The sequence below is a fragment of the Octopus bimaculoides genome, chromosome 3 (genome assembly GCF_046866305.1).
Source record: "Octopus bimaculoides isolate indiv1 chromosome 3, ASM4686630v1, whole genome shotgun sequence".
NCBI lineage: Eukaryota > Metazoa > Mollusca > Cephalopoda > Octopoda > Octopodidae > Octopus > Octopus bimaculoides.
The window spans coordinates 68,448,129-68,466,778 of NC_142930.1; the positions used below are offsets into that span (position 1 = coordinate 68,448,129).

An 18,650-nucleotide genomic window follows, 5' to 3' on the forward strand; every position below is an offset into this window, starting at 1 on the left:
TTGACCTTGAACTCTGCTGTGCATGTGCACTAAGTTTTAATGTTCTAGCTCACTTCCTCTGTTTACAAAAGTGCTTGGAAGGAAGGTGTGTAGCGTGTGATCATCGCATTGACCATGACAGAGAAAGTTGAGCAGAGAATCTGTATCAAATTTTGCCAAAAGCTTGGCGATAGCTGCTCAGAAGCCTACGCAAAGTTTTCAAACAGTTTTCATCATTCTCAACACAATCAAGGAGATTTTGTGCAACTGAAACATGAGTGTCTTTTGGTCAGCTGAAAGCAGTTTTGGCACAAACATGGCAGATAGGCGTCTCATACCCAAATCTTCAGTGATAATGGACTGAACTGAACTGTAACTAATCTTCACATCCTCTGATAACACACAAATGGTGATTCGATGATTTCCCCTCACAGCTGCATGCACATCTGCGATGTTTTTCTCAGTTCTGCTGGTTGCAGGTCTCCCAGAACATTCATCAATGTCAACATTTTGCCAGCCATCTTGGAAACGTCTGAACCATTCGTACACTTGTGTGCGACTCATACACTCCTCTCCATACACTTTCTGCAACTTTGCTTAGGCCTTTGAGCAGGTGTCACCATGACAACTTTCTCTGTGATGGTCAATGTGATGATCACACGCTACACACCTTCTTTCCAAGCACTGCTGTAAACAGCAGAAGTGAACTAGAACATTAAAGCTTAGTGAACCTGCACAACAGAGTTCAAGGTCAATGTGTGCCAAGCTGCTTCACTGTGTGCTTTAGCTTCATTAACATGGCAACAGTCCGGATATTTATTGATCAGACCTCATATAAGTAAAAAAATATGAATTGATAAAATAGAATTAATTACTAACCTTAGCTGATGGAAATGATGATGTAACAACAGTAAGAAAACTACTTGGGCCTTTTTCTGACTTCAGAGCATCCCAACATCGTTTCAGACAACTTACAGATGTATCTTGTTGGCCTAAAGCAGAACTGGCTTTGGCCTAAAAAGAAAGATCACAAAACTTAAATGTTTTGAATAAACAAATTTTAGAAATTATAAAAAAGGATTTGCTTTATAGGTAAGAAAACATAGAACTTTGAAGCAAACAAAATGGAAAATCATGCGAAATTTTCAAACAACAGAGTGAGTGATAAAATGGGTATTGCAAATGGAAACTATAAGTTAGGAGTAAACTGCTGCAGCATCACTGCCATAAAAAATACACAAAGCATAATTGTAGCACATCATTATAGATAGTAATATACAATATATAACAGTATATGCAATAATACATGTTCTTATCTAAAATTTATATCTCCCACTACAAATTTGTAATTGTAGAAATGTACATATGTACATTTTCTGTCACCTAAGGCTATATATAAATAAATCTTTCATGTGACTTAAATCCAAAGATCGGTGTTTAACTTAATTTTTTCCAGTGACAAACAAATATTCTCCTAGATAAATATTTAATCTATCATACAAATTTTCTCAGAAGCTCTAGTGCCTATTCTACATACTTAAATGAATTGTGCCTATTCTACATACTTAAATGAATTGTGCCTATTCTACATACTTAAATGAATTGTGCCTATTCTACATACTTAAATAAAGTGATTTCTATAATTTGTTTGGGTTACAGAGGTACTGACACTTCACATAATGTATTTAAACCTAACATAACCAGACTTTACTCATGCACTGTAAGTTACTAAAGCACTGCAAGATAATGAAACAAACACCAATTACTCAGCGCTTCAACTTCTACAAGTAATAGTTTATTAACATAGTATTTATTTCTAGATGGTGAGCATATTTACAGATGCTGAGATATGAACTACCAGCTCTTTAGGTGGTAGGCCAATACCTATCAATTTGGATAGCAGTATTTCTCATGCTTAACACAAGTGACAAAATTGCTAAAGAAAGAATTGGTGTAAATTTTATGACTCTACAATAAGGAAATGTACCCAAATATTTGCTTTTTAGCAAGCAAAGAAAAGAATATTAAAATAATTTTATTAAAACATTTTTAAAAAATTAAATACAGAGTAACAGTAAAACTAAATCAGATATGAATTACATCTATTCAGTAGTCAATATAGAAGATAAGTGTGCACTGGTATTAAAATTGGAGTCTTATAAAAATTGAACTTGACTAAACTAGTTAAATAAATCATTATCTTTATTAAAATATCAAAGAAATTAATATAAATACAAGCTTATATGAAGTGTTCCTACATACAATCCATTGTGGTTAAGCATCCAATTGTAACATCCAATACAGAAGTTCCAAACAATTATTGCAGTGAATAAAATGTAGGGAATAAATAATATACACATGTGCTTATCATAATTTCTTCTACATTTGTTCTATGTATCATAACCAGTAATACTATTAAGAATAGTAGTAACCACACCACTATGCTGGAAGCAGATTAACTGATAATACTCTAGGTGGAGTTCTAAACTCAACAGAAGCAGTTGTACATTTAACTGTACACACAAGACATACTATTAAAATATCTACAAATATAATAGATAAAAATATATAAAGATATGCTTAGAGATATGTATAAACACTTGTTAATATCATCAGAATTTTCAATGTAGCTACAATTATTTTTAATGATACAAACTAGGTCAAGCATTTCTATGAGCTGTTGGCAGGAGTTATCCATGATAAAGCTAGCTTATAGAAAAAAGTGACCTGAGAATGATGTGCATCATAAAAAAGAATGACAAAGGGTCATGGTGCATGATGGGAAACTGTATGGCAAATTCATTTCACTTATGTCATTAAGAAATAATCGAAATAAGTTAAATTAAGAAATATCAATTGAAATGTTTCATAGTCTTAGGTGAGGTACATAACACTGCCTACTGCTTAGCTGATACCTTCTCACTTTGTGAATAGCTGTCAGAAAAATCATCCAGCTATAAAAATACTCAATCCAATAATTAGTACATGTGAAAATCTACCAAAACTATCCCACCTATGTATGGGAAAATCATGGATGTAAAATACTAATAGCAAACTAAAAGTTTGTAGCAGATCATGAACTACTAGCTATTATCAACACCACTAGCATTGTTGTAGTTGTCATAATTACATTTTTTTGTGTTTCTTAATAAAATAAATGATATAAATTTGCCGTACAGTATCATACCATGCATCATCAGGTCAGGTAAAGTACGGGGGAATGGACTGCGTTTGTCAGTATATTCTTAGGTCTCCTCAGGCAACCTATCAAGTAAAATCCTAGTCAATCCTCCATCTCTGTGAGATACTTCCTCATCTGCTGTGACCATGTGGTCAACCAACATGCCCCATCAATCCAGCTAGATCTTCAGTGAAAAGAACATGATAAGCAGGGTCTAACTTGGAAAATCAAGCCAAACAGTTTGGGCTGGTGTTCCCAAGTCATACAAGTAACAGGACATATGCCAGTTTCTAAGTAGAGTCATTGGTTGGATAAAAATCTGACCAGTGGTAACCCACAATCTTGCAAAGCATCCTGGTACCAAAGGAGTTCAGGTGACTCCTAAAAGTCAGGGGCAGTATCCAAGTCTCACAACAACAGAGTAGGATAGGGAGGACTAAAGATGTAAAGATTCAAACCCTTGTCCTCCTGCTCAGATATCAGCATTGCCAAACACACTTGTCCAATGAGTCTACAACTGCACCAACTCATCTAATCTTTTTTTAGGATTTCAGACTCACAGCTAATGTCACTATGAATCTCACTGTTAAGATAAGTTAAGCAGTCAACAACTCTGACATTCTCACCCACAACAAAGACAGACAAGATGGAATCCTCCAAGAAAGCAGAGAAGGAATGGATCTTTGCCTTGACCCAAGAGACTCAAAGACATAATAGCTCCACTTCCTTACTTAGTGAAAAAAGAGCATTCCTTAAGACATCCAGAGACTCAGCAAGAATAACTGCACCATTAGCAAAATCTAGGTCTGTAATCCTAGTTTCACCAATGAGTATACCAAAACTCGATCAAGCTAGCAGGCATTAAACAGAGTGGGAGCCAAGGCACAGTCTTGATGGTCCCCAGATTTAACTCGTAAAACGTCAGATGCTGAGCCCCCAATCTCAATCAACACTGACTGTTCTGGTGTACAAGGCCATAATCAGCTCAATTAGTTAAGGAGGTGTGCCTTGCAGTTCCAGAATCCTCCAAAGCACATCTTGTCCACTAATTCAAACACGTTGCAGAGGATGACATAGGCTACAAGCAGCTCCTGCCAAAAGCTCCACCTGCATTCAATGAGTACACAAAGAGCCAGAATCTTGTCAGTAGTAGACTTCTTTGGCATGAATCCTAACTGCCCCAGCTGCTGAGAAGCAAGCAGATGATTTCACACTCTATTCAAGATGACCCTAGGAAAGACCTTAATGGACACAGAGACAAGTGTAAGAGCCCCATAATTGCTCCATAGTAGGGTAATTATCCCCCTCTTCCAGTCAGGTTGTATGATGCCACTGCACCATGATCCTTTGTTATTCTTTTATGATGTACCTCATTCTCAGATGTAATCTAATAAATCTATCCCTTTGTTTTTATAAGCTAGCTCTACCATAGATGACTCCTACCAACAGCTTACAGAATCATTTGACCTAGTATGGCATCATCAATTTACATTATAAAAAGTAATTTTCAAAATTTGTCTTGAGATGTGTTGTACACTTTGTAAAGTGCTTGCTGCAGAAACCATACTAAAGCAGGCTGCAGAGCTTGATGCAGTCTGCTAGTTTGTCAGCCCCTGTGAAACCATGTAGCCCAGGCAAACATGGAAAGCAGATGTCAAATGATGATGATTTACCAGTAGTTAATGGTTATATTAATTACTGGTAAATTGTTTAATAACAAAGCTGATGAAAACATATAAGGGCTTTGTTAAATTTTTAAAGTGTTTCTTTTCTTTGCATTTCAACAATTTTTTCAAAGAAAATTATTTAATTAGATTAACATACTTCTACATAACAATAAAATATCTAATTAAAAAAACTATGTAAAAGTCACTAACCTGTAAAGCTAGAAACATGAGATGAATCCAGGTTTTGGGTATGTGTGTAATTAACACAAAACAATTATTACTATAAAGACACTCATCTCCTCGATGACTGGAACATACAAAGTTTAGCTTAACGTAACGTTTATGGCGACCATCTAGATAAATAAAGTATAAACATAGCATGAAATTAATAGATCAGATATTAGGATGGCAAAATATAGATGAAAAAAACGAGAGGAAGGTTTATATAATTTTCACTTAATAAATCAACTAATCACATTAAAACAACAGCTTTATCTAATCCCACATTATAACACAATGCTGAAGAATATTGTGTCAGATAATAGTTACAATTCAAAAAATGTGGTTTTAAAAAAAAAAAGTACTTACTAACAACACTACATTTTACAGGTGATGGCAAACGAGCAGTCACATTATTGATAAAAACACGGATCTTTCCAAGATGCTTTTCACAAAACTGTTGGACAACATCACGATACAGTTCCTTCTGAGAAATTAAAAAATTACAAAAAGTTAAAACAAACACAGGAAGTGATGTATACTTGGGTTTGTATGTAGGTAGTGAGGGAAATAGCTTAATGGTTAGGGTATTTGGCTCACGGTCATAATGTCATGAGTTTGATACCTGCGGGTGTGTTATGCTCTTGAGCAAGACACTTTATTTCCTGTTGATCCAATTCACTCAGCTGGCAAAAGTGAGTCGTACCTGTATTTCAAAGGGTCAGTCTTCCCACATTCTGTGATACGCTGAATCTCCCTGATAACTATGTTTAGAGTACACGTGTCTGTGGAGTGCACAGCCACTTGCACATTAATCTCACGAGCAGGTTGTTCTGTTGATTTGATCAGCTGGAACACTCGTCATCATAACCAACAGAGTGCCAGCCTGTAGGTATGTGTGACTGTGCATACATTGATACACAGTTGGTTGCATGTGAAATAAAAATACATAAATGGAGGATGTTTTGGCATTGAACAACACCTGAATAATTTTTATGTGTCTTCTGAAGAACTCTGGGAAATACTGTTCAAGATCAGAGGTGAAATGTCAAGTTTGCATATAGATGATAACTGTATACAGGTTGTTAAAGAGGAATAAAATGTTTGTTGTAAAACATAGCAGAAAATAAACCATTAAGAGACAGAAAGAAAAGTCTGGAAGATGTAACCAAACTTTTAGATAAACCACAGAATCAATAGAAACATCAGGATTAAGTTCAAATATATGCCATGTTATAAGGTTCTGAGGCTTCCTCTAAATTCAACCATGCCTGCATGAATGTATGTATGCAGTAAAAACATAAATTAAGATAGTATTTATCTTATGTCCAAGACATATTGTTTTAATCAGATATGCAAATACCAAATTCATGTAACAACAACTAAATGCAGCTGGTGGACAAGTTATATTTATGAGATATTATAACAGTCAAACATGTAGGTCAATTACACTTCTTCCCCTATTTTCTTCAATCTCTCTTCCTCAAGATTTATCTTTAGTGCTTGGTAGTTCTTTATACAATTGACATCTTCCACACACATTACAGACCTAACAGTAGTCTTTCTCTTTTTTGTACACTAAAGTTTTTCCCAAGTCATAGTCAATGATTTTGCTGACACTAAAGTTTCCAAAGACAAGATAATGACAAACTGTCAAGGAGCCTCTAAAGCAGTCATAGCCAAACTGCAACCCACAGGACTTTCTGAATGGCATGCTTAATGGGAAATTATCTCAATTTTTTCTAGTAGTTCAGCCTGTTTGATGATGACCCATGTCTCATGTAGCCCACTTCTTGAAAAAGGTTGTCGATGCCTGATCTAAACAATTACTTGGCAACTCAAAATATCAGGTAAATCTCCCTCGTATTGTATCCTACTGTCTTTAGATAGGAAGGATGCATTAATAATATAGTCATGTGTAGAGACACTAAGAGAGAGAGGGGAGAGAAAGAGAGGAGGTAGTGACAACTTGAACAACTGTGATTATAGGTCTGTCTCATCAAAGTTCAACTGGGTCTAAACAACATCAACAAAACAAAATGATGCTATTTGGCCCGCAGATCATCTCTGATTGACTAAACCTACGGTTAAAAATATTCCAGCTGTACTTATCTGTTTTTAGCAATATGCATCTACTTATGATCAAAGGTATTCCATTACTATCCATTTTTTTATCCTTTTTATCTCAGGCATGTTGTCAAGGATTATATTATTGCATGTGCTTTTCCTTCTTTTTTTTTTTTGAAGAAAGTAGTGGGGTTTGATCTGAGAGAGAGGTGGCTACCAACTCTTGCAGGTTGAGTAACTATATAAAATTACTGCCTATCCTTAAAAGATTGTCATTTTGGTCTCCCTTTGCTTGCTAAATGCAAGAGATCCCCAAAAGATCTAGATCATTGACAACAAAAAGTAATCTGAGGTAGTGAAAAAGGCTACTATTAATAATAACCGTTTCTATTAGGCAGGGTTAGAGGCTTGACAGGGTTAGAGACATTGGATGTAAGAGCTGTAGGCTGCTAATTGGTAGTTGAGGGTTGTAGGCAACTGTTAATTTAATACAGTGAGAGGTGTCTAATTTCTTGGCTTATTTTCATTGTGGATTGTTTTCAAATCTCAATGTAAATACTTGTAAAGAGGAAATGGCTTCAAAGTTTTGAAGCAGATTAGTTAAAGGTGATCACTAAAACACCGAGACTTGACAGGCTTATGTACAGAAAAAGAATTCTGTACCTGGCAGTTATGTGCATAAAGTGGTGAGGAGAGCCAGCTACAGAAGAGAAGTCTTAAGTTATGTATGTATGTATGAATGAATGTTTATACACACACACACACACACATATGCACAAAAAAAGTTAGGGGAAAATAAGCAGTAAACATAGAGCCTCTAAAGGTGTACTGCTTACTACACTAATCAGTGAAATTATTAATTAATCATTTACACCTTCATAAACTTTACCACCTACACACATAAAACCTCATACCTATAAAAAAGGAGATATTTGATTAATAAATTCAAAAAGGATAAAAATCTTTTACAAGAATTTTATCAGGAAGCCAGTGTGTAAAACAATTCATAAGGGAAATTTCTATTCCCAAGAATATAATTATTCATTTATATTTATATAAGGACATTACTACAGAATAATGCTACACAACAGACTTCCCAAATAAACACACTTTTTAGTACTATCAGATGCTGTTATACACCACTGATCACAATGCACTTCCTCACATTGTTGTAATTTTCAAATGATGCTAGCACACTGGCTAGGTGGGCAGGCTAACATTACCCCTGAATGAAACACCAATCCATTGCAGGGATAACCCATTTACAGCTGAGTGGAATGAGACAATGTGAAAGTAATTTACTCAAGAACACAATGCACACCAGTCTGGCAATTGAGAGTGCAACACTATGAGGCCATGCACCCTCACCAAATTACATTTTAAACTCACTTGTGGTGGTAGGAGGGGGGTGAAAAACAAAATATAGACAGCATTCATGTCACTCACCATAGAAGAAACAGGAGATGGACAGGATGGATTTGTGGCAGTTGACGTCAGACTGTTACTAAGAGGAATGTCTGATACCATGGTTTCAAAACTTGGGCTAGTTGGTCTATCAAATATTGGGTCAGTATTTAATGAACTTCTGAAAATACACAACAAATGACATCAAGTTTATCTCTAAAGATTTTCTATAAAATGTAGAGCCAGCACTGAAAGTTATGATGCTTCATATACATCTATATAAACAATGTAATCAAAAACAGAAAAATAGGTAATGGGTGTATATGCATATTTCAGGAGTTATTGCTCCTTCTTCAGTACCACATCCAACCCATTAATTATCCACAAATACATTGCTTAAACAGCCACTAAGTTTAGTAATGTAACACTATTGGATAAACCAATTTACATATTAAACACATTCCTGGCAACTGGTCTGTTCATATTAATGAAAACAATGTACTGATAACACAAAAGTAGAACACAGCATTGACTTATAAATCTTTAATATATTTGGTAGTGTATTATGGTTGCAAAACAAAATATGGTCTTTACCAGCAATTAACAACAATTGACATATTAACCCTTTAGTATCTAGATTACTCTGTCAAATGTAATGCTTATTTACATTGTTTTGAATTAAATATGCATTATTTTGTAGCATCAATGTTGAGATAGTGTATTTTTAGAATGACATTGTAGGATAGATGTAAGAAGTCAGATCTGACCATTTTTAATATAAAACATGAGAATATTTGGGCCAGATATTGCTAGTTTAAATGCTAAAAGGTTAAGAGAATTGAACCTGTCACTGTTTTTCTTTTGTCAAGACTTGGACAATTGATTTAAGAAACTTAATTGGTAGGTTAAGTTAGAAATCATTTAATTTAATAGAATCTTGGGAACAAATGAGGATAATTTCTTGGAATGCTTTGCCCAGTCAAATGGTACTTAGAAATCTGGCATTATGTTTATTGTCTATAATCAAACTTTTGGTGGGTAGTACAAGATAAAATCAGAACTTATTTTGAATGAAAAATATTAGTTGTTAAATACAAAATGATACTCTTACAGGTTTGCATTTTTATTTTTATTTTTACCTAACTGAAATTTAAATAATTGTAATTAGTTTAGTAAAATACTGGCATCTGTGCTGGTGGCACGTAAATTGCACCAGCGTGATCATTACCAACGTCGCCTTCCTGGTACTTGTACCAGTGGCATGTGAAAAGACATTCGAGCGAGATCGTTGCCAGTGCCGATGGACTGGCTCCTGTGCAGGTGACTAGTAAAATACACCATTTCGAGCATGGCCGTTGCCAGTAAGACATTCAAGCGAGATCGTTGCCAGTGCCGATGGACTGGCTCCTGTGCAGGTGACACGTAAAATCAGTTTGCTGGAGAAAATATTTCATTACTGCTCATTCTGCATAACTAGTGTATATTCTTGCATGCTGAAGGGCATATCTACAATGAGTTCATAGTATGCTGTTCAATGTCAGTGAAATCTGGTTTCAAAATATCAAATATAGGTACAACACCAACGTTCTGGATACTGATAGTCCAGAACCTCTTATAATGTACACTAATTTGTGAGTTGGAACTCCAAATTCCTGCAATTGATAGACTAGTTTATTGGCACCTTGCACAGTACAGTATTAATAAACCTGTATCATTTATATTAATGTACAGGTACCTGTTGGCACTCCGTCGCTTACGACGTCGAGGCTTCCAGTTGGTCCGATCAACGGAACAGCCTGCTCATGAAATTAGTGTGCAAGTGGCTGAGCACTCCACTGACACGTGTACCCTTAATGTAGTTTACAGTGTGACAACGCTGACCCTTTGAAGTACAGGTACAACAGAAACAGGAAGAAAGAGTGAGAGAAAGTTGTGGTGGAAGAGTACAGCATGGTTCGCCACCATCCCCTGCCAGAGCCTCGTGGAGCTTTAGGTGTTTTCGCTCAATAAACACACACAATGCCTGATCTGGGAATCGAAAACCGCGATCCTATGACCGCGAGTCTGCTGCCCTAATCACTGGGCCATTGCGCCTCCACATACAGGTACCTATATTTCATTTAATTACTTAAATAAATTTAATGTTTGTTTAATATAGAGTGTGTTGGCCAAGGTGACCAACCCTGGCTTGGAAAACAAAATCAGTAAACAAGAAAGGTTTTGGAACAAAAGGTTCTGGAAAATTAATGTTATACTTGTACTAAAACAATCTCATTTAAAGTAGCAGCATCATGATTGGATGACCATCTTATTATTATCATTAGCATCATCATCATCAATTAGCAACTGCTTTCCATGCTGGCATGGATTAGATGATTTCACTGAAACTGATAAGCCAGAGAGTTGCACCAGGGTTCAGTCTGTTTTGGCTTGGTTTCTACAGTAGGATACCCTTTCTAACATCTGTCACTCCATAGAGTGTACTGGATGTCTTTCACATGTCACTGGCATGGCTACCTTTCGTGTATCACTGACACAGGTACCTTTCATGCATCACTGGCTCAGATGCCTTTCAATTGTCACCAGCATGGGTGCCTTTCATGCGTCACCAGTATGGGTGCCTTTTGTTTGTCACCAGCACAGGTGCCTCTCACTTGTTACTAGTATGGGTACCTTTCACATGTCACTGGCATGGGTACCTTTCACATGTCACCAGCACAGGTGCCTTTAATGTATCACTGGCACGGGTGCCTGTTGCATGTCTCTGGTACAGGTGCCTTTCATGTGTCACCAGAACATATGCTTTTCACATGTCACCAGTACATGTGCCTTTCACATGTCATCAGCATTGGCCATAAAACATGTACCTGAAGAAACCACTTTGGTACGTTACTTGTCAATGATGTTATCAGTTGGAGAAATCTAATCTACAGTGGTTTCGTCATATGACTCACCTAAAGTGGTTAGCAAAGATGCTTAGATTCCAAGTGAATAAGTACTGACTCTCGAAGATATCCAAAGAAATGTTAAGGACCACAAAACATCAATACTACGTTGCACAATATTAAAGCAGATAAGAGAACATGGTCAGGGTAACCAGATTTTGATGTTCAGAAGGAAATGGTTGGAAAAGTGCTATGAAAGCAACAATGATAGAGGTGGTGTGGTGGTGGTGATGGTGGTAGTGGTAGTAGTAGTAGTAGCAACAGCGGTGGCAGTTAGTAGTAGATGTAGTGGTGGTGGTGGTGGTGGTGGTGGTGATGGTGGTGGTAGTAGTAATAGTGGTAGTACTAGCTGGACCCATGAAAAATTCACGGAATACATAAAAAATGTAAGCATCTGTAAATTGTGCGCTGGTGCCATGAGAAATGTTTCTATATTGCGACAGTTACAGAATATAGAAAGAAGTGCAAAACCGATAATTATATAATCCAACCAAAATATCTCACTTATGCAAACATAAACAGAATTATTATTTAACCTTAAAATATATCGCACATATTCAAAGAACTTTCTTAGTTTAGTGATACAGAACGTTCTTCTGGTATTCTTTTATTCTTTTACTTGTTTCAATTATTTGAAGAAATCGACCCTGGACTTATTCCCAGTAAGCCTAGTGCTTATTCAATCAGTCTCTTCTGCCGAACAGCTAAGTTACGGAGATGCAAACGCACCAACATCAGTTGTCAAACAATGATGGTGGGGAAAAAAATACAGACACAAACACACACACATAAAAATATTATATATATATATATATATATATATATATGACGGGCTTCTTTCGAAATTTGTATTAGTTTTTCTATGAAAAAAAAAAAGAGGAAGAAAGTGGGGGCTTGTTTGTAGTTTATAGAGAAAATGCTAAACGTGCCTGAAAAAGAACATGGTCTTTCCCCTCCAACTAAAAGACATGAAGAACTATGAAAGAAGGCAAATAAGTACCACGGGTGGGGGAAAGAAGAGATAACTAACAGTCAATTGTTCTAGAACTCCCAGAATAAAAACATAAACACCTGAAAGACTTTCCCTCTATTCATTACAAAATGTCTTTCCTACTTCTTCATTGTTAAAAGTAAAGAAGCTAGAAAAGATCAATCATGTTTCATTTTAATTGTCATTGTAAATGACTGAGGCTTTCCTTTCTCTCTCCCTATTGCTTCACTCCTTTACTCTATGGTTAAGAGAGTGAAGGTGATTGGCTCAGTGGCTAGGGGTATTCAGCCCACGATCAAAGAGTCACAAGTATGATTTACTGCGGTGCACTGTTTTTGAGGAAGGTACTCTACTTCACCTTGCTGCAGTCAACTCAGCAGGCAAAAATGAGTTATAGCTGTAATTCAAAGGGGCCAGCCTTGTAACATTCTGTGTGAGGCTGAATCTCCCTGAGAACTACCTTATGGTATGCATGTCTGTGGAGTATTCAGCCACTTGTGCGTTAATTTTACGAGCAAACTGTTTGTTGATTAGAAAAACAGGAACCTTGTTGTCATAACCAATGGAGTGCCATTTTTTAAGTGAAAGAAAAGGAAATGTTCCATATCACAACGCAAAGATGACATGCAAGAAGTGAAAGCTAAGACGAAATAATTGCTATTCCGTCATGTATTCACCCTCGATTTACGCTCAGTTTGATAACAACAGCTTGTGCATCAGTGTTTATCTGGGGGCTTGGTCACCACATCTGTGAGACCCACAAATACCACTGTTAGGACCAGATTAATACCCATAGGATCTTTTTTCGTTTTCTTCCAACCACTTGAAGGTTTATCTTGCTCCAGTTCACTCAGCTGGGCCAAAATAAGTTGTAGCTGTAATTCAAATGGGCCAGCCTTGTCATATTCTGTGTGAGGCTGAATCTCCTTGAGAACTACATTAATGATATGCATGTCTGTGGAGTACTCAGCCACTTGCAAGTTAATTTTATCCTCGTGTGGTAATGAAAAGTGAAAGTGACATCCAACATTTGCTGTGCATCTACAACTTTTCTTTCGATCTATGTATTTACTGTCTCTCACTTTCTCCTTCACTTCCTCTGTGTCCCTCCTCTCTCCCACTTTTAATTTAACAATGTGTGTATGTATCTCTGTATCAACTTTATTTGGATCTATGTATCTACTTTTCTTGCGATGTGATAAACATTTAAAAACACAATACGAATGCCATCACCACTCTCTTTCTCTCTTACTTCCTCTCTGAAACATTTAAAAACACAAAACGAACGCCATCACCATTCACTGACTCTTTCACTCTCTCTCTCTCTCTTTCTTACTTCCTCTCTGTCCTCCTCTCTTGCTTTGCCACTCGCTTCTTTGAAGTGACATACACCACAGGTACGGACAAAAACAAACAAAACTAAGCATATTAATATTATTAATAAGTAGTAGTAGCAGTAGTAGTAGCAGCAGCAGCAGCAGTATTGTGACAGCGATTTAACATGTAGTCTGGCCAGTTTTAACCAACATATCAAGTTTTATTTGACACTTTGACTCAAAAATCTACATCGTGATAACTTACAACATTTAAAAAACCTTTTTTCTTTTTAATTTAAAATGAAAACAAAAGAAAAATAATGAATTGTTCAAGTAATGAATTAAACAGAATCAGGTACCTGCTTGCTTTTCTTAGACTAAGCTGGTTCAAGTTGTAGGGAGCTATTAAATTATGTTTAACTGGTAGTGTATCACTTGGATATGTGCAGTTGGGTGGATTACCGACTGTAATCACAGTAACAGTCCCTTCAGTTTGACTGGACACAGATCGGACTTCTTTCTCAGGCCTTTAATACAAGACAACAGTGGGGAAAACAAATAATAGCATTTTGAAATGATAGAATCTTGTGTAATCAACATTAAAAATATATATATATATACAATATGAAAAAAATCTCCAAAATACACAAACAAAACATTCACACATACCATTACTGTCATCAGAAAAGACATCATGACTAACGTCAGCAGATACAACAATAATGCTATTATCATCATCTACAATATCATCATTGACCTCAACTTATATCCATTTTTAAAGTTGTCATGGAATACATACACCTTCATTCAGCATATCCCTATATGTTTCAATACAAAGTGGTTTCAGTTGTAAAGTTTACAATAAAAATTTACAACGGAAATTTAATAAAGAATACTAATTCCAATTTTTATCAGTTATATTAAATTTCTCAATTAGCTACTGGTTAGGATTCCCGGCTCTCACCCAGGTGGCTCAGGTTTGATTCCTGGCATGGGAATGCTATGCTTTTTGTACTCAAGAAGACACATCCACCACAACAGGATTGAGATCTTAAAACCAAGGTGCCATGTAAAAAGCATCGGTAATGGTGTCATGTAGAAAGCACCCAGTACACTCTGGTTGGCATTATGAAGGGCATCCAGCTGTAGAAACCAAGCCAAACAGACTATGGAAACTGCTATAGCCCCTGCTCAAGCCAGTCCTTGACAAGCTGTGCAACCCATGCCAGCATGGAAAACTGACATTGATGATGATAGTGATGATGATGAGTAGGATCCCAGCTGACCTAGATAGGTCTGTGATGTAAACTGCAAGAACACTATAAATAGTGAGTATTTTATTAACTCACAGTACTGAGTTCAGGTCCTTCACTGGGACTTATCTCACTGATAAATTACTGGTGTGGTATAAACAAAGCCAGTGGCTCATTTATGCTCAAAAGGCTTGGGTACTTCTGGCTGATGAGACACATATTGAAACACCAGTGTCCCAGAATCCCTTGCAACAATGAGTTGAGTGTGTTATGATCATACTATCATCATAAAAGTGCAAAGTTGTTCTCCCGTGGAAATACACAACAGCAACTAGCATATTTGCATTTGAATCTGTCGGAACAAATTAAGAATAACTGAGTAAATCATTGTAGCAAATCTCATTGTACACAGTGCAAATAATGATTTTTTAACATTTTTTTTTGTTTCAGTGCAACATCATACAACAGAATTTACAGAATTTAGTTAATACTGTCTATAACAGACAGTTGTAACCATCTTGCCTTTATAATAGAATATCATCACAGACAGAAAAATAGGGATTAGCCAGACTAGCTTCAACATTGCATTGAGATTTCATCAGTTATTAAATACCCTCTTTAACTATGCAGGAATACACCTTACAACTCTACAGTGCTAAAGAGTAGAGTAAGTTGGACAAACATTTTTTCTATATATAATGCATTCTAGACAACTTGTTTGAATAATAACTTATGAGGTATGTTAATAGTTTATTTCAATGCTTATCTGTATTAGAGAATTTACAAAAAATTTTTAGCCAATATCGTTTGTAAGACAAAAATATAAACACCTTATTATATACCATATCTTTGAAGGTATTGTATATAAACACAATATAATAAACAATATCCTTGAAGATATTGTATACACAAAGTGTTTACAGCTCTCTCTCTTACTTACAGTGTTGGCTAAAATCTATAGGTATATACACATATATACATACAACATATATGTGTGTGAATATTCAAAATGCTTACATCAGTTTATTACACAGAGTGTTGGCTAAAATTTATAGATGAAGCATGACCTTCAAACAGTGGGCCTCACATAGGCAATGACAGGAGACCAAGACTTTTGGAGATACACTGTGATTGAGAAGACCTGGCAACTAAAGTGAGATCGCAGCCATGCATGTCCAGCCCAGTTAAGAGTACCCCTGATGTGTCGGGTGATATGATATGCTTGAGAGGACTTGTTGAGTCAAGTAAAACCAATATCATAGCTGTGGCCAGTGGCCCCTGACTGGCTCCCATGCCGGTGGTGTGTAAAAAGCACCATCTAAACATGGTCGATGTCAGGTCCAACTGACTGGCTTCCATGCCGGTGGCACGTAAAAAGCACCATCTGAATGTGGCCAATGACAGTATCCCCTGACTGGCCCCCATGCCGGTGGCACGTAAAAAGCACTATCCAAATGTGATTGATGCCAGGCCCACCTGACTGGCTCCTGTGCCGGTGGCACGTAAAAGGCACCCAATACACTCTTGGAGTGGTTGGCATTAGGAAGGGCATCCAGCTGTAGAAACATTCCCTGTTCAGATTGGAGCCTAGTGCAGCCGCTGGCTCTCCAGACCTCAATCAAACTGTTCAACCCATGCTAGCATGGAAAACAGATGTTAAACGATGATGATAATGATTCTGTAGGACATTGCAACAAAATGCCATTAATACATCAGTAACTAATAAAAGCAAAGACTTTGGTCTGGTGCACTACTGCTTCTGCTACTGCTATGGCTTTAAGAAGAGAAATGTTTTTTCTAACAATTAGCTAAGTAAAAGCATGATTGCCTTTGCAACTCTCTCCAGCTAAGCATCTCTAATCTTGTGGAGTTGTAAGTGCTGGTGCAACATAAAAAGTATCCATGTCAGTGCTGAGTAAAAGCACTCAGTACACTCTGTAAAGTGGTTGGTGTTAGGAAGGGCATCTAGCCATAGAAACCATGCCAAAACAGACATGAAGCCTAAACAGCCCTTCAGCTGGTCAGCTCCTGTCAAACCATTCAATCCATGCCAGCATGGAAAACAGATGTTAAATGATGATGAGCTCAATGCAACAAATGCTAGGGAAATATTCATTATAAAATTATATAATATATAATTATATAGAGAGAGAAGGCATCTACATCTGTCAGTTACATAAATAGTTGACAAAAATCTACAAGTACAATCTGTAGTACAGTACAGAATTATCTCACTGAATGAGTTCATCAAGTTGTAAATAGGTACTATGTTTAAGTATAACTCAATACTACAAGTAGTAGGAAAACTATGTACTTCACAATTTCATTCACTGAATTCAAGTTCTCCAGCGGATACGGGCAATTAAAAAAAATTTTCAAACTATAGCCCTGTTTTAATAATTTTTATCACTAAAGTGTACTTGATATGAATAGACTTACGTGCTTCCACTAAGATGAATGTCTCCTTCAGAAAATGTAACAAATTTTTTCCGCAGCTCCTCACCCTCAAACGAAACATACTTTCTACGCATCTCTTCTGTCTCTGGGCATGTTGCACTTCGCTTCTTTAAGTCTTCACGTAACTGATGCAAAAGGTCAGCAACGTAGGGTTTGTTTTGACAATGTTTATTGATTTCTGGCATGTGTTGGCCCAAAAGATGAGGAGAGAATGCTGCAATCATCTTCAAGCCATTTAAGAACAATGGAAGGGTAGTTTTGTCAGCATTTGGCAGCTGTCCCATGCAGTACTGTAGACTACGTTTAGCATCATTCTGTCAAAATTGAAATAAAACAAACTGAGACAAAAAAAAAAAAATCACCAAACATACTTCATTTTCTTTCTTTAAAAATTAATTTTGACAGATTCCCTTCTAGGCATTTTCTTTTTATTGCTGCTTTTACATTAACCTTTAGTTGGCAAGGTTTAGATAATTCAGTAATGCATTGTTGCTGAAAATTTCTTTTGTAGCTGTAACCACTTGACTATTGTATCAAGAGTTGTGCTTGTTACTAAATCAAAATTCAGACCACAAATGAATGTTATCTCTTGTAGAAATATTTTCTGATATAAAGGTTAGTCTCTACATTAAATATGAAGTGCCAATAATTAGCAACAAACAATTGTCGCACTTGTGGAATATATATAGTTCATTTGTTTTACATTTAAATTTCTGTGGCCGATGCCAGTGCCGCCTGACTGGCATCTGTGCCAGTGGCACGTAAAAAGCACTATTCAAGCGTGGTTGAGACCATGATTTTACAATCACGAGCACAATTCTCTAACCACTAGGCAACATGCCTTCAACACAAATACTTATTACTGAGACATTATTTTACAGCCAGATACCTTTCCTGTTGCTGACTCATACCTGTTTTTCAAGTAAGGGATTCTTTCATTCCACTTGCCAACAGATGCATGGAGCTACAGGAGAATTTGTTAACAAAGAATGTCAATATAATACAATTTGCTGTCTTTTTTACACACACACACAACATGCCATAATTGTTGGCGTTTTTTTGTTTTTTTTTACATATTGCCTGTTTGGCGATAGAAAAGGCATCCAGCCATAGGTAATAAACCAACCAATTTAAATGTACAGTTGAGATGTTAACTCCACAAGTTTCACCA

At 36.5% G+C, this 18,650-nt stretch overlaps 1 protein-coding gene across 1 annotated transcript in view; it reads right to left on the reverse strand.

The window, feature by feature from the left end:
• Positions 1-18,650, reverse strand: part of LOC106882649 (ventricular zone-expressed PH domain-containing protein 1) — a 68,687-nt gene that overhangs the window by 13,264 nt on the left and 36,773 nt on the right. The window contains exons 7-12 of the mRNA XM_014933395.3: positions 17,462-17,793; positions 14,129-14,296; positions 8,560-8,698; positions 5,416-5,533; positions 5,038-5,180; positions 859-993 (exon numbers count right to left, since the gene is read on the reverse strand). Of these exons, the coding sequence (XP_014788881.1) occupies positions 859-993; positions 5,038-5,180; positions 5,416-5,533; positions 8,560-8,698; positions 14,129-14,296; positions 17,462-17,793 (1,035 nt within the window). The remainder of the gene's footprint in view (positions 1-858; positions 994-5,037; positions 5,181-5,415; positions 5,534-8,559; positions 8,699-14,128; positions 14,297-17,461; positions 17,794-18,650) is intronic.